The 25,678-nt window shown below is 36.5% G+C and overlaps 1 protein-coding gene across 3 annotated transcripts in view; it reads left to right on the top strand.

Annotated features, from left to right (window-relative positions):
* The window catches only part of CDK14 (cyclin dependent kinase 14), a 311,313-nt gene that overhangs the window by 77,535 nt on the left and 208,100 nt on the right, over positions 1-25,678 (top strand). For all 3 annotated transcript variants that reach the window (XR_004359107.1, XM_032699286.1, XM_032699277.1), the window contains 2 exons: positions 6,083-6,328; positions 17,098-17,192. Coding sequence is in view for 2 of the 3 variants with exons in the window: in XM_032699286.1 (XP_032555177.1) it covers positions 6,083-6,328; positions 17,098-17,192 (341 nt within the window). In the remaining variant the exon portion in view is untranslated. The remainder of the gene's footprint in view (positions 1-6,082; positions 6,329-17,097; positions 17,193-25,678) is intronic.

The raw sequence follows: 25,678 nt of genomic DNA, 5'->3' as shown, positions 1-25,678 counted from the left end.
AAGAGAAGGTCACTCTAAACAAACCTACGTCCTGAGGACCTCACTGCCACCGTCCAAGCTTGCTCGGCCCCGGCAGATGAACCTTAGGATTAAAGGGTGGGCTCAGCTCAGCGCACGCTGTGTCTCACCTAAAAAAATCCACTGCGCAGGCTCGAAGGGCAAAGACCCTTCCCAAATCTTCGTTCGCGAAGACTGGCCATACATGATAAATACCATGATGTTAGGATGGGGGCTGTAAGAAACTGTAGCTCAGTGATCCGTAGTGATGTAATGATGACTAAGTCTGTTTATCCTAGAGCAGCCTTGGGATCTTCTGAAATTAAATGTGAGACTGGGCAGGAGGAACAGGGAAGAAAGGCTGTCCAAAGCCGTGTTGTTATCTGTCATACATTATCTTTTGATTCTGATCAGCAACTAAGAAAGATGCAAGGTATAAACTATGTTGTGCTTTTTTGTGGTTGTAAGATTAGGAATTTTGAAGTGCTCTTTCTTTAATGTTCTGGCTCTTTTACTTTAAATAAATAAAAAACACACTGAGAAACACTAAAATAACTTTTAATATCAAGCTGCACTAACTTCTGTGGTGCTGCATTTTATTTTGCTTTACATTTTAAGAATCTGTAGTAGCTCAAGTAGTTATTGGAATTGACATGAATATTCTAATTTTATAGATAAATCTCCCTTTGACTATTTCTTTCCAAAGTAGATGAGAACTCTTCAGGCAGCTGCAAAGTGGCTGTTTGTGCTGTCAGTTTTAAGTGGCCAAATTACTTCTGTCTCATCATGTCTCTTTTTGTCTTATGTTTTAATTGAACCTGAATAAATAGTTGTGGTGGAATTTTAAAAGTAGGTTTATTTCAGTCATCAGAGTTTGGAAAATGTATATTGTTTGGCAGCAGAATGTGGAACAACTTGGGGAAATACAGTTATGTATTGTCATTAATGATCCGATGTGAGAAATGTCATGTTCAGGATGCAGCGTGTTCCTGGACAGGTGCTTGAACCACATGTGGACTGACAAGGATCTTTTTTTTCCAAGGCTGAGGTCAGGGACTCTGAACTACTAATACTGTTGCCTCACTGGGTAGGAACAGTCATTGCTATTTTCCAGATCCAATCCTTTCCCACAAGACACCAAGTCCCTGGACAGTTTCCAAGTGCTGCTTTGGAAGTGCTTTTCCAAAGACTAACTTCAAACACAAAAAATGAGTTTCTGTAGGACCCTGCTGTTCTTTGTGTAGAAGAGCAAGACTCTTTAAAGGGATGTTGATGTTGGAGTGAAGTTTGGTTTTTTCAGGATTTTCATCATGGAACCAAAGCAGAGACTTTGGGTGTGAATGTCCTACAAGTGAAGTTCTCTGGTGTGAATACCATTCGTTTCATTGCAATTGTTTTGTCTTACCTTCTCTTCCTTTCAGGAAATATATTAATTTTTTTTATATCATCTGCCCCTTCTCTCTGCCCCTCTCTCACTGTTTTTGCCAACATCGTTTTTTCATCACGCTTCTCTGAAGTACTGAGATTCCTGCCAGGTGGGAACTTAAGTGGCACAAAGCAGTTGTTTCCTTTCTTATGTTTCATGTCTGGGGCCACCTAATGAACCCAAAGTCAGAGGTGGTGAACTGTCAAGTGACTTCCTTGAGCCTCTTCTGTCTGATACAAGGTTTGGAAGGATAGTAATGTTTGCTCAACAATCCATACCTGATACAGGGTTTTTTTGCATATTCCCTGTTAATACCTGTAATAATCTGTAGTTGTTAAGTGTATTAAGTTGGTTGGCCTATTTTTAAATACTGTTTCCTGTAAAGAAGAGTGAAAGCATAAATGAAGATCCCATACCTCTATTCCCTGTAATTATGAGATCTGCTGGCTAAAATACCTCATGTGAAAGTGATAACTGTGGTTTCATTGCACTACCTTTAAAAACCAAATAGATTTGAAAATAGATTACACCTTAGACAATTATGCTTTGAATGTAGTTCGTGGTGGGAGAAGCACAAAATCATGGCAGTTCGTGAAGAGGAAAGAATCACTTCAAGTGTTGACATACCTTAATGTTCACTTGTATGATGACTTGTTTTAAGGAAATGACAATTAAAACTGGTTAATGATTCACGCTATTTTCTAGACAGAGGTTTTTTTTAATGCATAGCATATTCATACTGAAAAGTTTCTTTCTTCCTCTTGATTGCATTTTATAAAACATAATTGTCATCTCATGCATGATGAACCAAGATGTTACTTGTATTTTCTCTACAAGGTTAGAACTTGTAATAGTTAAGGTGCCATTGATCACATCTTCATGTAGCACCAGGTTTTGACTGTGGTGGCATTTATAGCATCTCAATGAGTGTCTGGGCTCCACTGTTTTAAGTACAGCATTACATAGATTTATAGATCAAGGGCAAGAAGGGGTAATGAATCAAATAGATTGACTTCCTATATGTAATGGCTTGATTAGCTTCTTTAGGTTTGTTTTTTATTCTGGTGACTGTAGCTAAAGCAAATATTCAACAAAATCATCTGGTTTTGAGGCTGCACTGGCAAAAGATAGTTTCCAGTTCTTTCTAGATTGTTGTCTTCACAAGATGCACAAGGGTTGTTCTGTGTGTAAAAAAAGGGTTAGTAAAAGTGCAGTGCCCGCTCTGCAGAACCTTCGACTTATGTATATAGAACAATTGAAATGAGGTCAAAAGAAAATCCTGTCTTACAGGGAAAATGGACTTAGAGGGAAAGCCCACAGGGTCACACAGGAGCATCTAAAAGAGGCTGAAAATGCATCTGTATTCTTTATGACACATGCTATGCTTTTAAGTGGAAAATGGTCCTTAACTCTCTTACACAAAAGGAAAGCTGGAAATAAGAAGGTGTGTTAGGCTTCTCTTATCTATCAGCAATGAGCTATGGTAGACAGTGGTTTACAGGTCTAACTAGGTATTTGTACATATCATTTAAGAGCCTGAAATTTCTAAGAATCATTTTTGCTATGCAGTACAATGGAAAAATGATATTTGAAAGGCTGAATGAGTGTTAAAGAAAAAAATTAATCAAAGTCATACTGTTCCTAGAAGTGGTGTGGTCAAACTGGTGAAACCCATGATCATTTGTTTGCACAGTAAGCTCTCCAAAATACGTTATACTTCAGTTCTTTTCATCCCACTGTTGCTTTTTTGCATGATAAATCACTACAGAATAAGTTGTACTGTTAGCTGGAGCACAGGAGCGCCCACTGCCCAGAGGCAAAAGGAATTCTATTGTGGTCTTGCTGATGGAGGGAAACCTGAAATTAATGTGTCCTTAAGCTGTGTAATTCTGAGGTTATAGCCAGTACTCAGTGCTGACCTTTTAGAACTGCTCCTTTCGGATTTCACTGAAGAAGAATTTCACCACAAAGTTGGACTTGGCGTATCAATGGCAGAATGTAAAACAACTGCTTAAATACTGTTTCTCTTCAGTGTTTTGTAGGCAGGGTAGACAATTTGGAAATGTGTACCCTTCAACAACAGCATAAGCTTAGCTTTATGGACTTAAACCCTGCACTTTCGTCAGCAGTCACTTGGAGAGAATGTTTTATTTCTGCTAGGGAACTATTAATATTGGTGAGAGAGAAGTGGTGAATGAAACTCTTTGCCAACTCTGTAGTTGCAGAGCAGGCAGAGGAGGGTGGTGAGCAGACCCTGCTTTTACATTTCCCTGCTGTCCTCAGTCTTTTCCACAGGTGATGCTGGTGTCCAGCCGGTACATCCACTGAGGTGTTTGACTTCTGAGTGGGGGGTGGTTGGTGTACATCTTGGTTTTAGTAATTTGCTAGTTGGAAGTTGGCTATTATATGATGGTAGTGAGGATTTTTATCCTACTCCAGATTCAGTCAAGTGACCTGAAGGTTAAAGTGTCTCACTTCAATATCTAAAGTATTACTGCTTCCAGTAGACAATCAATAGAAACAAATATCTTGCTTCTTTTTAATGCAATGGTTACATGGCCCACATTAGAGGTAGACACGGAGATTTTCCAGTGGAAAAAGAAACTAGAAGCAGCATTCATGTCATTATTATCTACAGCGTATTTGTAGTTGTGTACTCAAAAAATCTTAATCAGCTACAGGTGGTCTTGTTAACTCAAAAGGAAGACAAGTACAGCTTTTGAACTTTTTTCCCATATCTCCTGTTTTCTAGATCATAGAATTTCATAGGCTGATTTATTTGCATCCATGTTGATTAAGTAACGTGGAAGTACTGCTATATTAATAGTAATTTCAATTTACATTATGTTAAAACATCTTTCTTGGTAGCAAGCATTGCAAGAACATGGATCTGGAGAGGACAGTGGAAAGTATGTGAATGCATGTCTGTGCATATAAGTTGGTTTAGGGGAAAGAAGCCAATTAGTTTTACAAGAAGGCTAATTAAAAATTCTTTGTGAAGAAGCTCTTTATCTTTTCTCTCTGAAGTAATATATTACTTCTCTCTGAAGTAAAAGTACAAAATTACATAATTGTCTTAATTTTGACCCGAGAAGGAATTATCTTTCAAAATGAAGGGGGGCTGTTCCTTTTCTCGGTTATAACTTACTGAAGTTTTAGTCTTGGAGTAATCACTTTAATGAGAAGAAATTTGAACCCTTGTAAAGCCCGGTCTGTAATAGTAGTGATGTTCTTCATTAGAGTTGACCTGGTGCATGATCATTTGGGCAGATGGCACTGTGCAGGAAACATACTTTAAATTTTTAATGTAGAAAAGGAATCTTTGATCTACTGTTACAGTTGATCTTCAAAATGTATATAAAAAAAACAAACCACAAGGTATAGTCACCCAATATTTCTATAAAAAGTTGAAGTAAATTTGATTTCAGGGCACAAAATTCCTCTGGGCAAGACGGCAAAGAATAATTGATTGGAGAAGTTTGTATTGGAGACACTTTGGGCTATGGGGGAAGAGTCCTGATTTAATGATAATTTCTTTTTGTTTTTTTCATGTTAAGTGTTTTATGACAGCAAGTTTTTTAAAATGCTCTAGATTATGGGTGCTTGAATAGAATATTATGCTTCTTTAATTGTGTGTATGTGAACAGTTTTCAGCAAATTAACACTGTCTATCCTCAAATACATGCAAATATAATGGAAAAAGTACATTGTGGATTACTTTGATTTGCTTATGATTTAAGGAACCTTTTGTGTCTTGCTTCACACTTCATAACTGAAAGCTATGAAAGTCTGAAAGCTAAAACTATTTCTTTTCTTTCCAAGTAAAAGTCAAGTGTCTTATGGGTGGAAACAGAAGCTGAGGTCTCAAATACAACTCCTCACCGTGTGATTTAAAAAAATGTTATATATATTGGAGTGTATTAAAATTAAAACCAGAAGTGTATATGACTGGAGTTTCTAAACCTGCTGTTCTGCTCCTTTAGTTCTTTTGAACTAGCCATAGCATATTTTGATAGCTCAAGCAGCAAGTGGCAATCTTTAGAGCTTGGCAGAGTCATACTTCACAGTAACAAAGAATTGAACTTCTGTGCTTTAGTGTGCCATTAAGCTGCAGTCTCACGTTTCAGTGCCTGGGAATTGATTTACTGATTTGATTTTCTGAGACATATGGTGATAATAATAATAACACTGTATAAGCATTATTTAAAAATACAATAATATACCAGTATTGAATCTTTGGCAAGCCAGTACCGAAGTGCACACACAAACTACCACCATTTATTTTAGTTTAGTCTCATCCAATTTTAAACAAATGAAAATCAATACTGCTTGTGGATATCTGTGGCTAGATTGGAGAGAGAACTGAAGTGGCATTGTTGCCATTGTACAAGAAAACACAAATTCTTGAATTTTATGTATGTTCCTCTTTTGCCTTTCTTTTTCTGGATCTTTTAGTGCATTGTACAAAGATAGACTTTTTATATTTATGACTGTGGTGTGTGTTCCCTATGTAAAATGCATGTGTTATTTGCAATTTTAATGTAGAAATAGGAAATGAATGCTTACGAACTTCACTGCTTTTTTTGATGCTTATTGATGCATGGAATGATACGGACTTTAAACCTGTTAGAGTTAACAAATGCTGGTTTTGTCTTTCAGATATGTGTCACAAAGATGTCTACACGGAACTGCCAGGGAATGGATTCAGTGATCAAACCTCTGGATACAATTCCTGAGGATAAAAAAGTTCGGGTTCAGAGGACACAGAGTAGTTTTGATCCATTTGAGAAACCAACTAATCAAGTGAAGAGGGTTCATTCAGAGAACAACGCTTGCATTAACTTCAAAACTTCATCTGCAGGGAAGGAATCACCTAAAGTCAGGCGTCACTCCAGCCCCAGCTCTGTAAGTGCACAGTCCTGATATCTCTGTGTGTACCAAATGGTGGAATTAAGGGCACCAGATAAATATTTTCTTGCTTAAAAGGAACTGATTAGTTGGAAACAAAACAAAAAGGTCATGGCTGCTATTAAAGATATTTTCTATATATATTTGTAGTGTCATTAAGATGATAGAATCAGAAAATAGAACTTGAAAAAGAATAGATTATGAAATTCCTGTCAGATATTAATTAGGATGTCTTATGGGATTTCTAAGCATATTCCTCTCCTTATCCTGGTATTGCATTGCAGCTGCTATAATGTTTATGCTGCATATTTTGCAGAGGATTGCTTATTTGTGAAGAAGAATTCTTTCCCATGAAGTTTAGGAAACCATGTGAACTGCATTTTTAATTTTTAGATTTTGGTTTTAGAGAAACGGATCAGATTTTGTTTACATTTTAAAATTCTCTTTTTAAAATCAAGTAGTAAAAATAACATTTATTTCCATATCAGAAACTCTTGAGAGAGAGAGGAGAGAAAAAAACAACCTAAAAGAGTTTGGTAACACATCATAATTGTTTTATTCTCAAGTATTTTGAAAGCAACTAGATAAATAAAATGTCATATCTTTCATGAATAATGCCCAGAACAGATTTCCCCCAAAAGACCTTCAAAACTATTGAAAAACTATTACTGTTATGCTTTGGCAAGAAAAATCCATAATAATGTGACCTTTGAGTTGAAGACTACAGATCTAAGCAGAACGGATGTACTACTTCAAATCTTATTTGGCGTGGAATAATTTAAAAGGTTGATTGACTCTTATTTTTTCTTTTCTTTCTTTTCTTTGTTTTGCTCTATCTTCTGGACATCTTCTGTCCACCCTACAGAAGTTTGACTGAATCCTGTCAGACTTCTAACAAGAAATGACAGAGGTTCATTTTCTGCAGATGAGCTGTGTTTAACCCATGTGAATTTAGCGGGTAAGATGTCATGCCTCCAGGGGACTGTCCTTTTTAGAAAAGGTTACATTTTAAAATGTAACCATCTGTAGCAAAAACAAATTTGCTTTTTCATCATCATCTGGCATTTTATAGCTGCTGCCAAAGATATCTCTAGTGTATTTAATCTCGGCCCATGACAAGGAGTTCTTACCATAAAACTTTTAAAATCATTAAGGATGGATGAAGTGGTTTGCACCATGTTTACTTGTCTGTGATGCCTGATTATTGTTTGTCACCACAACTATTGATTTAAATGATGTGTTTTGGAAAGTCTTTAGGTTTTTTTTGTTATTAACTCACTCTTCATCTCTGCTGTTCCTCTTGGAAACTGTTGATAATTTTTGTTACTGCTTTATGCACTTCTTTTTCTGTTAAAATTGAAGGATTTCAGTTGCTTTGCTTCCAGAATTTTTTACCAGATATTTTTGAAACTGTGTTTTTAGCATCTTATTCTTTTCCAGAGGGCTGGTACTCTACTGCATCCATACAATCTCGTAAGATCCCGTTATTTTCTTATGTAAATGATATTATTGCTTCCTCTACTGGTACGCTCTTGATTAGAGCCCTAGCTATACATAAGCTTTTGGTCATTTTTGTCTGTGCTGACTTACACAGACTTGCTGGATACAAGAGGTGCATAGGAATTTCTTGAAACACAATTCTCGTTTCTTAGCCTCCTGTAATTCTCCCGGATTTTTAGAGCTCTGTTCGGTGAACTCAGTTCTTCCTTCTGCTTGGAGGCATTGTTAGTAATTTTTGACTCTTTCTTACAAGGAGTGATCCAAAGTGTACCTGTCAAGGAGTAACCATTGGAATAATGGGAGTGTTCATGCCAATGAAGAGGGAAGAGCAGAATTTCACAGAAAAAGGTGGTGTTAGCCCTCTGCTGATCAGGTCACACCTGGTCCTGCCCAGCAGACCTGAGTTCAGCCATCCAAGGCAGAGATATGATCAAGCTGCTAATTTCCTGAGCCTGAATACTTTGCCTTGGGCAGTAGATGTTCTGATGCACATTTCATTGAGTGATACCTGTGTGATTAGTTACAGAAATTTATCATTCTGTGGTTTTGAATTATACTTGAATTGACAAAAGGTTTGGGGTTTCCTTTTTTTTTTCTAGCCATGATGTTGTCTAGCAGATGTCCTTGCTACTTCCTCTTCTGTTCATTACTTCTTTTTATTCCATGTTAGAGGACTGCTACACATTCTCCCTTACTGAGTTCATACTTGATTCTCTGGAAGTTTTCCTCTTGTATAGGTTATACCAGTCTGAACGGGCACTTCAGTTTCTGTAAATGTTCTTGAGCACGCTATGCTCTCTGGGTCATGCTGACTACAGTTGTGGAATTGTGTTTCAGTTTTGGCTCTACTTTCTCTAAGCTTTATTTTAAGATACTCTGATAGGTGTATGGTACCTTTAATTTACACTTTCCATGCTTGATTAGTAGAGAAACTGAATTAGAGATAGCCTTCAGTTTACTCTCTTCCCTTTCATCATCTAAAGTCCTTTGTAACCATCAGATAGGGAAGTGATGTCTTACAGAAGGTGCATGGCTAAGGCTTGCAGTCTCCATATCACTGCTTCTGCTCAGGTAAAAGTCCTTTGTCTCAGAAATAACATTTTTCAAGATGTTACCTGAAAGACCTTGTTTATAATGCCCTGGGGTGTTACTTCTGCTTTGATTAATTTCAGAAGTTTTATCACCTCTCTGGCAGGTATCAGCTTCAGTGTTTGGTGAAGATCACCAAATACTCCGCAGGTGGCATGTTCCCCATTTTGTGGTTTACGTAGCTTTGAAATACTCTGCACCTTGTGATGAGAAAGATGAAACAGACACAGAGTTTTGGGGAAGCTGGAACTCTATGTTCCTGCCCACAGATTGTCTCTTGGAAAATAAATCTCTTGCTTTTGAACATGAAGTAATTTTCTTCAGTTAATGTCAGAACTCGCTGCAACCTGGTAGAAATCCTGTGTGGTTAATTAGTGCAGTAGCACCTTTTTTCATTTGTTTGTTCTTATAAGACAAACATAATTTTTACACTTAAAACCTTTCCACCTTCTCCCCTTGGTCTGAACATAAGAAAACACCTATGAGAGTGATTTCCAAACTGCTTAAGCTGATTGAAATTGGATACTGTTATGGAATGAATTTTCCAGCAGAACAGACTTACTCCTTCATCACATCAGTGGATAACTTGGAGATAGTGAAGTAAGTGTTTGCCTACCTGTGCATCACCTGTCAGCCACTGTTAGAAGGGAATTAGGCTTGGCAAATGTTTTCTCTGATCCATCCCAACACAATACGTGTGTGTGTATATACATATATATATTATACACATGTAGCTATAGTTGACTGTACTTACCTGTCTGTCTCTCTCTCTGCCTATATCTTATCTTTCTAAAAATCTCTCAGTTTTTTTGCCTACAAGAGGAGAAAAGTTGCTTTTTTTTTCTCCTTAACTGAAGAAAAGGCAAAATTACGAAATAAACTGGACAAAATAAAAAAAGCACAATTGAGAAACAAATACATGCAAGTCTTCCCAAAATTGCACTGGTTTTGACTGTAATTGTCTGAAAGTTTTATTTGAGATCCATGCTCTTTCGGCACACGACCTTATTTATTTCTCTACAGTGCAAGGTGAAGTTTTGTTGCATTCGGAGTACACACTTTATACACTAAAATAGTCCTTTTGCACAGTATGTAAATAGAATATTGCAAGTTTTATAAGCTAGCCATCTGGTCAAGATATAGTTGAGTAGTGATACGCATCAGTTTATTCTCTTTGAGTGGCTTAAGTTCCTTGGCAATGAATTCACCTGTCATGCTGAGGTATATGTCCTACCTTTCAGTTAGTTTTTAAAAAATAAATGAAGCAAAACACTAACCTTCTGCTAACTCACATAAATGTAAAAAACCCATTCAAATAAAAATAATTGGATAAGCAATGCTTTACTGCATTGACTCTACTCTTTTTGGGAGAGAAGCATCTTTTCTGTTTCTGTAACTTGTATTAATTTTCAGTCCTGATATGTGCAACTTTCCTCCAAAAAGTACAACCAAAATGCAGGAATCCTTTTATGATTCTGCTGATCCTATTAGCATGTTGTAAATCAGCTGTGTAAGAAATCTAACTTTAAAACAGACACTAATGTCAGGATTTTATCCAAAGGTTACGCATCATTTTTGTCTGCCTAAACACTTGCTGTGCCATTCTTGCCTGTCTTCCTCTTCAGGTATATGCAACCTTCTCCAGTTTTAAGAACCTGTTAATTAGTAGGGTAACTGCATCCCTCCTGGTTGATATATTTTATTGAGGTAAGATAATTTCAGAATTCAGTATAGAGAATGGATTTTTCTTTACTGGCACAAAGGAAGCGTTAATAATTGTTAACCTGAGGGATACTCTCTAGATGAGAAGGCAGATAAAATGTGGCAGTTGAGCCAGTTCCTGTGCTCTAATAGCCTGGAGAATAAGTGAACAGCTTTAAAAACTGAATCCAGCCCTTTCACAGAAAGCTCTATGGTTGCTTCTGTGCAGGTTGCTCTTAATTTATGTCTGTGTGTTAAAGAGTTAGGAAGATGCAAGCAAGAGAATGGGACCAGATAGTGGGAGAGCTGATATTAAGGCTTGGTTTGGATTCTTGAACATCTTTGTATTCCTTGAATATTGCCCTAGAAAACAGTCCAACTTTCAAGGTATGATCAAATTGAGCTGTTACTGGATGCAACCAGTAGTGTGAAAATTGCATATGATTTTGTGAAAGAAGGTTTACCATTGTGTCAAAGAAAAAAATATAAAATTATTAAAAAATAATTATTATCTTTCATTCTTTTTGATTTCATCTCAGTTAAGCCTCTTGGTCAGCCTTTTATGTTCAAGTTTTTCCAGCAATGAATTTGTTCTTTTTGAGGTATAAAACAAAATAGATGCTCAGTTTTCATTTGCAATAATTCACAGAGGCAATGTGAACATAATATTTTCCCCTAAATGATAGTTTTATATTGAAGCTTAATATCCTGCAATTAAAAAAAAAGGGTCTATTGAAAACTTAGACTTGGGAGTGTGATGGTTAAGTGTGACATTCACAAGCTGTTTTGCAGTTATGAAAAATGCATGAGAACATAACCCACACAGCTTCAATAGGAAAGTCAGGTGATTTTCAGTGTAATTTTCCATTAAAGCTTTCTTTACTACATAGATTTTGAAAATTTCTGAGAAAGAGAGGTATTCACATGACAATATAGTGCAAGGATTCATACTGCAAGATCTTGGATTAAGCCTGTTATCCTTCCTACAGTCTGTATCAATGAAATGTCTATTTGAAGTGACCTGGTCAGAAAAGACAGTTTCTTCTCATTTCTTTTTCTCTCTGTTATTTTTAATACTCTCACGTCAGTTTGAAATACTAGCTTCTTCTATTTCTGTACTCAACATTTTGGCATACTCTTTCAATCCTTGTTACTATGATCTTTATTTCCTTAACCAGAGGGGAAAAAATATCTAATCTTGGTTACTGTAAGCCATGCTGCTAAAAATGCTCACTCCCTGTGCTTAGTGGTGCTCTTAGACTAATCTTGCACTGAGAAAAATGTAGGCCTATAATAAGAAAGCTACCTAATGAAAACTATTTTTAAGGAAAGTAAAACATAAAGGCAAACAAGTAAAATTGCCAGTGGGTTTCCTGAAGGGAAAGATGTGCAGTATTCTGCGCTCCAGTTGACAGTATCCTTTTGAGGATAACATAATCTACTACAATCTGTGCTGACTTTCACAATGACTTGGGACTATGCTCTTTAGAAGCATGAGGATCTTTACTCCCTTCTGTCTTGGTAATTCATCTAGCTTTCCCATTTGAGTTCTTTGGAAGATTTCTCCATAGCATGAAAGTTCACCTTGCAGTGAGTTTTCCAGTGGTATCAATTTCTTGCTGACTGGTTGTTTACTGCCTATTTAACTTTGTCTATTATATAGCTCAATATTGTTCACATATGCACCTGTCTCGGGTTTTTTTCTTAGCTTTGTAAGTTTGTTTTTTTTAACAAATACAAAACGTTAGTATAGAGCAACAGGTTTCTTTATGCCTAGGTAGTCTCACTGATGAGTGAGACACAGAACTCTATGGGGCTGCAGGAAGGAGGTCTCCCCTAGGCTTATATCCAACAAACTGTGATAAGAATTTTAAAGAAATTATTTGAAGGCTTTAATAAACATAAGCCAAAAATTTTCAGATCCAGTAAATAACCAATTTTCAGACATGACAAAGATTGCGCTTTTATCACAGTCATGCTAAGTCATGACAAATTTTGGTTGACAGATGTATGAACATGAGCCAGCAGTGTGGCCAGGTGTGGCCAGCAGGACCAGGACAATGATTGTCCTGTACTCAGCACTGGTGAGGCTGCATCTCGAATACTGGGATCAGTTTTGGACCCCTCACTCCAAGAGAGACATTGAGATGGTGGAGCGTGACCAGAGAAGGGCAGCAGAGCTGGGGAAAGGTCTAGAGAGTTATATAAGGAGTGACTGAGGGAGTTTGGGTTGTCTAGTCTGGAGAAAAGGAGGCTGAGGGGTGACCTTTACAACTACGTGAAAGGTGGTTGTAGCAAGGTGGGAGTTGGTTTTTTCTCGTAAGTAACAAGAGATAGGATGAGAAGAAATTACCTCGTTGTGTTAGGGGAGGTTTAGATTGGATATTAGAAAAAATTTCTTCATGGAAAGGGTTGTCAAGTGTTGGAACAGGCTGCCCAGGGAAGTGATTGAGTCACCATCGTGGAGGTGTTTAAAAGGCGTGTGGATATAGTGCTCGGGGATATGGTTTGTAGTGGGCTTGGCAGTTTCAGGATTATAGTTGAACTTGATGATTTTTAAGGTCTTTTCGAACACTAAATGATTCTATGATTCTCCCTTAGTGTTTCAGAGGGTTAAAAAGCAGTAAAAAGGAGTAAGAGGAACAGAAAATTAACAGTGATAGAAGTATGATAAGGTTAGATCTTCAAAAAGTAGCTTTGAAAAGGTTTTTCCAAAATAAAATTAGTACTCTTTTTCATTGAGAAATATTGTCTGGGTCAAATTGGAGGATTGCACCTATGTAAAATATAGGGAAGGTCCTTGTGAGTCTGCTGCCTGTGCAATCTGTCAGTGTCTGATGCAAGCACTGACGTGCTCTGGATATGTCTCACTCACCACGTGTATTTCAGTCAACCACATCCCAGGCACAGTATGGGACTCTTGGGTTTCAACAAACAGAAATCTCTGTGTGTATGCATTCCCATATATTTTAGCAGAAGGAATAAAATACTTTTGAAGAAGAAATTGTACTTAAAAGTGATTTTTTTGTATTTGATTTTAAAATTAACATTTGCTAAAAAACCATCCCAACCTCACTGTAACAAGATATGTTTTTTAACAGAAATGATTGAAAAGGATAAATTAATGTGGAGAAATCTGAATAACGAAATTCATGTCCATGAAGCTGAAAAGTTACACATATGAATGAGGGACTGTAATAATAAAGAAAAGTAGGCTGATATGGTTATAATTTTCAGCAGTCATGTGGAACTTCAAATTATTTTGGTTCCTTCCTTAACCCTTTATTTAGATCCCTTTAAGCTTCAAACCTAAGTTTTGGAAAGTTTTGTATTTTTGCTATATCTTAGTCAGTCTTCACCTCCTTTGTAATACAGAAATAAAAGGAAAGGTAAGAAGTGTCTGAACTTCTTACCATTATAAGCAATCTGTAATTATAAGTTTGAATTGATGTATGAGACTTCATTTTTAAAAAATTGAGAAAATGTTGGGGAAATGGTAAAGCTGTTCCTTAACTTTCTGAAGTAATTGCATTTTCTCAGTATTTTGGTGTTTCATTAAGAAGTATCATGCAAATTAGTCTTCTTCTGCCTGAGAATTTATTTAAATTTTTTTAATAAAATCCTCTGAAATGCTTTTCTACACAAGATACTTTCAAAAATTGTAAGCCTTTTAAGATTACAAATGCAAGGAAAAATAATATCCATTTTCACAAAAGGAGATCTAATAGTGTAAGAACATGGACAATCCAGTCTAGCGGTCCAGTTGGAGTAGAGCTGAACTTCAGTACAGAGGTGCTGTAACCTGGAAAGAAGAGGATATCAGCCAGGTGGTTTTACTACACACAGACAGGCGGTGGCTTTCCCTTTGGGTTTTGGGTTGTTTCTGGTCTGCTCTTACCCAAAATGAGCAGGCACTGGACAAGTGATGGAGGCTGCTTTGGAAGGGTGTCAGGTCAGCCTTGCTGCTCAGAGCTGAGCCCTGGGGCACTGTGTGGGGTTACCCCTGAGCACAAGACCTCTCTTGTAGGACCAGGAGCGAGCTCTTCTCCTGGTCCAGTCAACACAGGCATTTAGAGTTTTGCTGGTTTTGGTGAGGATGCAGCAACATCCAGGAGGAGAATGAGTGAAAAGGTATGACCTTAAATCTGTGCTTCTGGCAGCTGGAGTATGGAGAAAGGAGTTTGAGGTTCTAGGAATAATTATTGTTGATGATATGCTGTGTGGTAATGGATTAAAGGCATCCTGTTTCCTACCAAGATCTTAAGGCTCACAAGTTGTTGTGACCTTTATATTATGGTTTCCAGCAGTAGAGAATAAAAGTAAATCTCAGTGTGAAAACAAGAATGGATGTGAAACACATGTATAAACCCTGTCCTTTTTCTCTTTTGCTATGAGGAAGCCAACAGTGAACTATTCACTGTTAACTAGGGCAGCATTTCCACTGCAAACAAAGCTGCTCACTGTGTGTTCATTGCAGCCTGCAATTTGGGAAATACTTTGCTGTCCTTCTTCATTATATACAAGACATTTAAACATCTAACTGCTCTTTTTCTGAAGTTTTTTTAAATGTTGCATTAGTCCATTATTGGGCACTTAAATGAGAAGACAACTTGAATAAATATTTTAGTCACCTCTATTAGTAACATCTGTAATAAAACTATAATTAAAAAAACCCCTGTTTTTAACTAGGCAAAATGCCTTTTTAAGCACAGATTGAAAACCAAGAATGTTACTGCCTTATCTATAATGAAGTGTTCCAAATAACGTAGCAGGAAAAAGATCTGAGAGTTCCCATATGACAAATTTTCACAAGTCTGTTAATACTTAGGAATTGGATAGCAAAATAATAGGTCATTCTTTGTAATGGAGAGAGGTGTAAAGGCTCAATTTTGCAAACGTACATGAGTATGTCCTTATACCATTCAACAGAAAGCTGAAATGTTCATCTGAAAAAAAGTGTATATATGGCAAAGTGCCAGAATTTTTGCATAGAACAAATGAAGGATAGTTGATTAAGAGAATGCTTGCATTTTCTGGGTAGTGGTTCATTGGATGTGAGGTACTAAGTCAGCTTACCTGGGATGCTCTTGTTTGTTAAATAGAAGCAATTTTTAGGATCAGTTGATTTAAAACTTTCAACCATGGTTTAACAGGAATTTACATACAGATGTGTCCTGTACTGTAATATTTGTTTCCTTTAAAAAATCCTAAAACATGAATACTTTTTGTAAATCAGGCCTAGGATGCTAAATGTGAGTGTATCATGTATGCAGCTGCATACATGGCTTAGAGCCTCTCAGCTGAATTCAACCCTAAACACGCTGGGTTTGCTTGTCTGCTTTTCTTTGTAGCGTTTAACCAGAGTACCATCAAATCAGTCTCTCTATGGGACTTGAGTATTAGTGCTGACCAAAGTTTCTGCTGACTCTCCAAAGTTTCTGCTTTGTGATCTTTTGGTTGGTTTAGGTATAGAACATATGAGCACTTCAGTCTAAAATCTATGTGGGTAATGCTGAGGGCAGTTGCAGGTAAACTTTTTGCAGTGTCCATCTAGTCTTGGGGGAAAAATAAAAAGCCCTTTCCTTCCAGACAACTGGAAAATGGGGAAATTTGGGAAAATGGGATGCAGTTAGTAAAAATCAAAATTTTTCCAAGAATTTCAATGGAAAGTTCTCATGTCAGGTAAGTTCCTATTTGTGCAGCATTGAGTTGTTCTCTGTTAGGAGTTGTTTTCTGTCAGGACTGTGTAAAAGTGGGCAAGTATCAGTCTGTTGCAAAGGCCAGCTGAGCTATCTACCCTTTGAGCAAGAATCATTGTTTAGCCTCTTTCAGTTTTAGACCCCCTCACTTAGGCTGCAGATATTAAGGATACAGGAATTTATTCGACACTTCTGCATATACATTAAAATATGGTGTGATTATATCCACAAGCTGAAGACTGTAATCATAGTTAAAATACTATCATTAAAGATGCTTACCTGTTGATGTAATGGGACATTGACTAGTTAGAGCAATATTTTTGGGAGGGCTTTAATCTAAAATAAAATTTTAAAAAATATAAAACTTAAACAGCTCTTTTAGCCTGATTTTTTCAAGACAAAGGATGCTGTTTAGATCTCTAAACATCAATAAGGTGCTTTAGTTGTTAGTGATCTTTTTCCCTCTATGAAGTTATATATGTGAAAAATAAAACAGAAATGTCTCTTAAGAACAAAATCCTTTTGATAGTTCCAATGATATAAGTGTATGGTTAATATCAGCAACGACCATCTGGGGTGTTGAATGATCTTTTCTTTGAATAATCTATTATAATGTTTCATTAGCTCTCCTATTAATTTTTTTGTTGTTATTGGCTGCTGAAAACATGCAGGTGTATGAGTTTTAATAATGATGTTTGATCTCTAAAGGCTGAATCAAAGCAGTTAATGTTACGGGTTCAATACATGCTGAAAGGTCATCTCTTTTGTTCTGTTTAGCCTACGAGCCCTAAGTTTGGAAAAGCAGACTCATATGAAAAACTGGAAAAACTAGGGGAAGGGTCCTATGCTACAGTGTACAAAGGAAAAAGCAAGTAAGTGGTGGTTTTTTTCTTAATTTTGTTTGTAAATGAAGATAAGCAGAAAGTATCAACTGATGTTGCTGAACATGTACATAGATCCCTATGAATCAAAGTGCTACTCGCTGCCATGTGCTCAAGTGAAAGTGGCCGAGACCATTTTGCACAGGTAACATACTACCTTCACATCAGAACAAGATGAGATCCCTGTTAATTTGATGTTTTGTTTGTACATTAATGTTGTATTACTTTTTCAATATCCATACCAAATAAATTTTTAGGGGTAAAAGCAGAATATGCTTCAAGTAAATTTTTCTAATGCTCTGAGAGCAATGGTGAATATACGTGATAAGTTGTTTGCCTTTTATTTATCGTTATTAAAAAGCTTGAACAAAATAATGTGAAGGGAATTAATTGAATTTTGGACTCCTCTAGGTTTGGTTTGTTTACAACAGTTTGTTTACAATCGTTGCAACCATTCCACCTCAAAATAATCTACTGTATACATGTAAAATATTTTTTTCATCCACTTTAATGTTTGTTATTTGTTGCAGGTTTTTTATCCCCAAATTCCCTCAGTGCTTCTATATTGCATAAAATAATTCAGTAAACACACTTAAAATATATTTCTTGATCTAGCGCTTCCATTGAGAGCTATGTTTTGTGAAACGAAGTGTCTTGTGTGATTTCACATATTTAATCAAGTTTCCATAATCACATTTCCAATAATAATGAAGCAGCTCTGAAAGATGGGTTTGGTACATGTGATATCTTTAAAAACTTTAGCTATTCAGTGGTAGATGAGACAGCTTTACCGTTCCAGCAGAGAGACTATCATGACACTCACGGGACAGAAAAAAAGGAAATATATGCTAACATTTTCCAGAGTAATGAACTTGGTTAGGTACAGAAAATTATCTTTTTTTCACTGAATGTTTCTAATAAATCAGAATGATGGGTTCTGTCATATCAGTAGCTTTGATATTGATGAGCATAATGACAGCTGATGTGAATAAAAACATGTTCTAATTGTAGAAGTATTTACACTTCTACCATGCCACTGTAGGTATTGTCTTTCACGGGCAATTTTCTTTTTTCAAGAAAATGGATTTACGTTGTGTGGTTAATGATTCAGTTACACATCTCCATATGTTTCAGACATTATACACATAGAAGCTTTTTATTGGGGTCTACATAATATGAGAAAAGAGTATAGATTTCAGTTTGTATCTTATGACCAAAACCCTTCAGTAAAATCACAGTGAGTATCTGGTGATAGTTATCCCATATGCCTTGGCTTTCAATAAGATTGAACTGAGGTAACAGGCTCTCTAGATGTCCTGCCAGTCAGTGGAACAGAATGAAAGTTAAAAACAAAGCAAAGTTCTTCCCTGAAGCTATTTCATTCAGTGGTGATTTGTGAACATGTTATGAAATATGGATTTGTTAGAAATACTGTTCTAGTAGAGCTGCCTGCAGATCTCTAAGAAATACTTCAATGATTTTAATGGTAGTTGAATAATAAATTGAAATTACTGGGCGCATTGCGTTCTCCATTATAAGCAGCTAGCTCTGGATAAATAGTGAGAGTTATAACAATTATATACATCTTTATCCTGCTGCTTCGTAATATCTTCTGCAAGGTCTTTAAAATGTGTTTTGAAAAAAGTATGTGTAACTAGAATTCATATGCAGAGAGTATTTCTAATGTTATAGTTCTATTCCTTCACCCGTTTGAATTTGACATATTTTTTTCCAACTGAGAATTGAATAATTTCCATATTACCCGGCACTATCCAGATTCAGCACCACCAGTCCAGGCTTCTGTCTCTTGAACTAGAGAAACAGTTGAATTATTTCACAGCAGGAAGAGGTTGTACTTTAAGAACTTAGGAAACACTACAAGTGCTATCTACTATTTCAAAAGGAGTTATTTTCTGAGGTAATGTAGCCTTGTCACCTTTTCTGTCCCCATGAGAAACTGAGGAATCTCTGGCCTAGGTGATATCCCTAAAGAAGAAAGAGCATTACTGCTCTGATGTACTTGCAGGGAATGGACACTGGTGGAGCAAATGGATGGGCCAACGCTGGCTGAGGTCCATCTCTGAGGTATTTAAAAGGTGTCGATGTAGCAGTTCAGGACATGTTTTAATGGTGGGCTTGGCAGTGTTGTGTTAATGGTTGGACTCAATGATCTTTGGTGGCCTTTTCCAGCCTAAACAATTAAACGATCCTGTGGTTAAGAACCAAACCTGACTGCTGCTTTCGAGGCAGATTGACTCTTAATAGCTTAATCTAAAAATGATACAGGAATAGATACAGAGTTTTTTTTCTAGCCCCTGATGTGGGTACTTAGGGTGAGACTGTGATATGCATCACTGTGTTGCCCTGCCTACAGACTCAGTGGGAAGAAAAATGAGCAAAACAAGATGCTTGTTTATGCTGGTATATGCCCAGTTTGACTGCTGAAAGCTTAAGCTCTCATAGAACACTGTAGAATGCAGACATGTGTTTGCATATGATGGAAGAGCTGGAGCTGATAATACTTGCACACAAGTGGGTTTTGGTCAAAACGTTTGAGAATCCCTAATAATCAACTCTTGATGCTTGGCTTTCTCATTTGGCAAAATGTTTCTGGGATGTGTCCTTAACTGTAGCTGAAGATGGAGAATTTAAGATCAGATTGAGCTGCTTAGAATGATGCTTTGTACTCGGAATTATTGTGCTTAATATTTGTCACCAGCTGCATGTGGCAAGTAGTGGAGTTTGGTTTTTTTATGCATTTCCCGAGATACATTTCAGCTTTTAAAATTATTTCCTCTGCTGATCATAAAGATCAAATAAAACATTCTTGATCTTAGCATACTGTTTTGAAAGTCTAAAAGATACATACCTGCCTCCAAAGACACAAAATCAGCCATTCCTTTCCTAAAATTTAAAGTAATGCATGCAGTAACTTGCTTTCAGGACAATCCTGGCTTTACAGCTTGGAGCAGAATCAGTAGTACCCTGATACCCTTTGATAGGAAGCCCTTGTCTTCCTATCAAATCCATTGCTTTTCTTTCTGTTTGAGCATTTGTGGTAGTATCCCAGGAAAGTGAAATGAAGTTGGCTAATTCCTTTTACTGGATTGATAGATTTCTCTTTTTGTAGTCAGATAAAAATGAATCCCTGGGGTGAAGAAGCAGCAGAGTGAACAGGACTGTGTTACTAAGGAAAGTGAAACAGAATTCTCTGAGGCTGGGCTTTTTTGTTTATAGGAGGAACAGCCAAGCAGTCATTTTTTTCTGGCTGACGGTTGCATCAATATGCAATTCTATTTGATTTCATGTGTTGCACATCAGATATATGTAATGAAACTCATCTTGGTATGTTTATTTTCTACTTTCATTCAGGTTAGATTCTCATATTTTACTTTGTTGTATAAAATCCCAAGTGGCTGCTTATTGCATGAAATTCAGATGACTTAAGTGATTTTTTTAATGTAAAATTTTGGAGAAGCGGGCCAAGTAATTTACTAATAACAGTGTAAAAAGTGATGCAAGTTCCATTGACTCTGTATTTGACTAACAATTGGGACATTTGCCATTCAATAGGTGCAAAGCAATAGGTGTCTTTTGAATTCATGTATCATTTCATTGTGTGCTTGAGCTGAGGAAGTGCTGTTTGTCTGTGTATTGACATGTGTCTTCCTGCTGCCATTGACCTTCTTCCCTCCTGAGCTTAATTATATATTTACCTGAACATACAGTGATGGGATCTGGCTTGTTCTGTGGCACATAAATGTTGATGTGAGTTGTGAGTCTGAAGACAAAGCTGGTGACAGCATAAGGGAGCTGCTGCCAACCAGAATCCCTGGTTGCAGTGTGAAGGCCTTGCATTCCCGCACTGGGAACTCTGCATATTGCACTTAAGGGAAAAACCTGTGCTTTTGGCGGTGTTACGAGTTGGCACGCTTTCTGTCCTCTTCTCCCACTGTGTTCAGTTGCCCTTCAAGGCAAAGAATTAAAAAAGATTACCTTGGCTAAGGCGATGTGATCTGTGACTGCTGCTTGCAAAGCATTTGTTCTGTGTTTTGAGAGGTAAGCCAGTGGCATCTCCACTGTGGTCTTGATCTATTTCTTGCAAGTTCATGTGATTTTTTTTTACTATACTTTTACCGTTTTTGGGCACCTTTACTAAGTTGCATGTGCTCATAGTATTGCAGAAATGTGTAGAATTTCTAACAGCTCAACCAACACATTTTTGCCTAACTTCCATACCATGAAACTACATAATTTCAATTTATCCCTAGTAAAATACTTGTTCTAATGAATTGAGGTCTTTATCCTTTTTAACTATTAATATGAGAAATCAGGAGAGCACAGAGCAGAGCACATTAAGCTGATGTTGTCAGCAAGAGCTCAAAGGCTGCAGAGAGAGGGCAGTCCTTCAGTCAAGGTACCTTTCTCATTTCAATTTGAAATCTAAATTGTGTTCAAGGTGATTCCAAGAAGTACTTAAAGACAAAAAGTATTTTTTGAGGTAGCCAGGGAATTTGACATTTATCTCTATCAAAGAGAGTACCTTTTACTATTTGCTTGAAAATCAATAGGGAGTTCATGGTACAAAGTGGGGAGAAATTGTGCTCAGTCAGGCATCACGCTCTGCGCTGGCTGTGGTTTCCATGCTGCTTGGGGCAGCAGGAAATATTTGAATAATCAGTGAGAACTACCTATATTTGTTGTTGGCTTGATATATTGTAGTGTGTGTTATAAATATATAGCTGACCATCATATTTCATATCTATGTGTGTGGATGGCTGCTCACAAGAAAAAAAGGATGATGTGTGTAATTTCCTTTTTATATTTATGATGCTGAATCCTTCACTGAGGTTGACTGACAGTACTAATTGCTGTTCTGACTTTTGTTTTTTGAAGTTACAGGATTTCTTTTACTTGTCATGAAACCTCCTTGACTCTCATTGTCTTTTGTTTTATGTTCAATGTATTGCAAGTGCCATAGACTTCAGATGGTCATGCTGCCACTTTTTAGTCATATCCCTATCTTCACTCTGTGCCCATGTGAGGTGTTGTGTTCACAGACTCCCTGATATGTTTCATGTGCAATAGTCCAGTTTCCTTTCATAGGAAAGTTTTTCTTCATGTTATGAAGAATTTATTTAGAGCAATTATTTCAAAATTGCTCTGATTCATGTTGCCTAAATGACCTGAACTTCCTTAACCGTTTCTTTATTTTTTTGCAAATTGTGTGAAATCAGTGTTCTATAAAGGAAGCATTTTTCATCTGAGGATAGCAGATGGCTGGAAAAGGAATACATATTCATGGATTATGAAAAGGCATTTTATGGTTATCAGCTAGAGCTTCCCTTTTGATTTCCCTCAGTTTTTAACTGATTTCCTTAACTGATTTTTGTAGGCAGGTCATGATATGGGTTTAGAAAGTGCGTACATAAATGTCTTTTTGAAAAATCTCTAGCATTGTAAATCTTTAATAAAAACAATAACTTTGAGTTGAACTAGATCCAAAAGTAATGATAACTATATGTTCAACTAAAATGCCAAATGTCGGAAAAAAATATTAAAATTTAATAAAGTATTTTAAAAATAAAATACTTATTAAAATAAGTTACTTAGATTCTAAATAGAATCTTCTAGTCATTGACTCTGTTGATCACTTCCTGAGTGAATTTCTCAGCATTTAAAAGAAAGATTGGGAAAATTTTCCTCCATAGTTGAATATATAAAATGATCATTACATTATATATGCTGTGCTTTAACGTGCAAAGCAGTTTACAGAGTGTTATTAACTCGCATAGAGGGGGACAAAGCTGAAGAAAGAAAGTGTATTTTATTACTTGTCCAGGATTGTCCAAGAAAACTTGGTAGAAAAACTGGGAAGGAACATGGTTATATTAGATACACATGGGTAGTAATTTATTGACCCTCATGTATATATGTATGATTGGAATAGTAGAGCAACCACTGAAGTAATTTGCCAGCTAAACACCATTGTGCACCAATGTATTTTCCAGTTAGCCAAGGAACATTATCTCTCAGAAGATCCCCTGTGACCACCAGTGTGCACAGTTGTAAGAGGCCAATTCACTTATAAGCAATATCATTATTTGTCTCCAAATTCTCTTTATATGAGCATCAGTGGGACCCAGAGAGATATGAGGCATCTGGAGGAGGACTGGTGCTCAGTATTGCCTTCCTGCTGCCAGTCCCAGGTGATTCGATTCCAGCAGGTGTAGGTCAAGCATCCTGTGCTTAGATGAGCTGATCATTAGTTTGAATTTATGTGGGCTGGGAGGTAGGAATGGGGGACCTGGAGGTAAATGCTCACCTGCTCCTGTTCAAGTGAGGGCTGCCACATTGTTTGAGACTGTCTTGAGTCCTGTGAAGAACAGGATTCCTGAGTTACAGTGACAACACTAATTAATAATTTAAATCCTTCTTCTCTCTTGGAACTCTTTGATCTTCTGTTTTTCAGTTCTAATAAACATCAGCATTATGAAGTATCTTTAATCCACCAGCTTCCTCTAAAACAAGGTAACTTTTGTCTAGGGTGAGGTTAAAAGATGGTGGGATTCAAAAAGAGAAATGCAGGGGTTGTGTTAGTCCCTTGAGTATTTACACCATAGGGCTTTAGCAGGACTGTGAGTGGCTTTTGTAAACTAGAAATGTTAGTCCTTTTAAGTAAGAAAAATATAATATAAACCATGTTTACACTGAATTGCCTTTTATGATAATGATTAAAAGAAGTGTTTACCTCAATGTGGAATTAGTTATTTGTTGGTATAAATAAGCAGAGGTGACTAAACTTACAGTGAATGTGCCTCTGTCAGGTTTCTTCAAAGGAAAATTCTGGCAGAGCCTGGTTTCATTAGGCCCTCATGGTCTATTTGGGGTTTTAGATGTCTGTTTATGACATTAATATTGCTACAGAGTAGATCTAATTAGATATTCTCAATGTTTGATCATTAAACTTTGAGCTTTTCATGCAAATGAATATTTAACAATTGAGAGTTACTTTTCTTCATAAGATTTAGTTTCTTGAAATGTGTATCACAAACTAGAGCATCATCCCAACACCATCTACTGATTTTTCTTTATAGAAATGTTCCTAAGCTTAGGACTTGCTCAAGTTATGAGCTCAGCCTCAGCTCCAGCCAGTGGTAAAACTCAGTATTAAATAAATAGATTCAAATCAGAGTGGCAGATTTTGTGTGAATTGGCTTTTTAAAATGTGTATATTTATTTCATCTAAATATATCTGAAGAACTTGAGAAAACAGTGTTATTATAGTCTTTTGTTCTCTATGTGGCATCATCAGCATTATCCCCAATGAAGTCAATTAAGTCATCAGTTACTTTATATTTATCAGTGTTGTATATTCTTAATGATGCATTAAAGGATTAAATAATTTCTAATCTTCTCTACTTTCTCATAAATGGTCAGTTTTTATAAATGTATTTATTTCTGTAACAGTGATAGATGCTGTTTCAGAAAATGCAGAATGACATTATATTAGCATTTTTTGTAATATCTGGCTTATTTGTATTTTTTATAATATGCAGACTTTTACTTTATGCCGCACAAAGTAATTTGGACTAATTTTTCTTTTGCCTACATTGCATATATATTAGAAGAGATTATGTAACATTAAAATGTAACATAAATTGGAAAACTGTCCATCAACTGCAGGTGTTTAGCCTAGAGAAAAGTTGTTTTGTGTGATAATTAGAGAGGCTTTAGGACTTCTGTACGTTTCCAAGGGCTTTTGGCTGAGAGAGAGAAAGAGCGTTAGTTTAGGAGGGAGGATGGGTTGTAAGTTAGAAAATAAGAATTTTTTAGTCAACATTGTCCTTATTAGAATCTAATGAGGCAGTTGACACAATAGACATAAGATGATAAGTGTAATCCTTGACCCAGTGAAGTGTATTATTTTGAGGTGTGAATTGTTTTCTTTGGACAGTGGGTAATAGAGGTGGTTTAATGAATCCTAGAAGTTGAAAGAAGCAGCAGTGTTGCCTTTTGACTGTCTGCAAGGTAGTGTCCTTGTCAATTTTTCTGCTTGCATTTGAAAATAGTGAAAATACTGAGCATACTTTGAATGCTGTGGAAGACAAATATGAAGTAGTATCAGGAAGGAATTCTGCTAACCTTGTCTGATCACTACTGAAGTCTGCAAAGACAAGTATTGATAAGTTGCAGAGGTAATTTTATCCAGGTCTCCATTTTTCAATGTTGTTTCTAAGGAAATTACCACGTTATTTTGGCATGGCACTGCAAGTTTCAGGGCATAATTTCATGATCTAACTGGCTTGATCCCATGACGCATTGCTTCTCAAAAGGTGGAGCCAGTTCTTCTCATGTATTTTCTAGTGTTCTTCAATTTTTATCATGCCTTTCTAATTTTATTTTTTTTAATATGATTTAGTTCTTTTTGGAAGGGCCAGTCTTCTCTTATTTAAGGTCTCCAAGCAGTCTCACTG

The sequence above is a fragment of the Chiroxiphia lanceolata genome, chromosome 1 (genome assembly GCF_009829145.1).
Source record: "Chiroxiphia lanceolata isolate bChiLan1 chromosome 1, bChiLan1.pri, whole genome shotgun sequence".
NCBI lineage: Eukaryota > Metazoa > Chordata > Aves > Passeriformes > Pipridae > Chiroxiphia > Chiroxiphia lanceolata.
The sequence above is the reverse complement of the archived record's forward strand: the minus strand, read 5'-3'. Positions and strand labels throughout refer to the sequence as shown.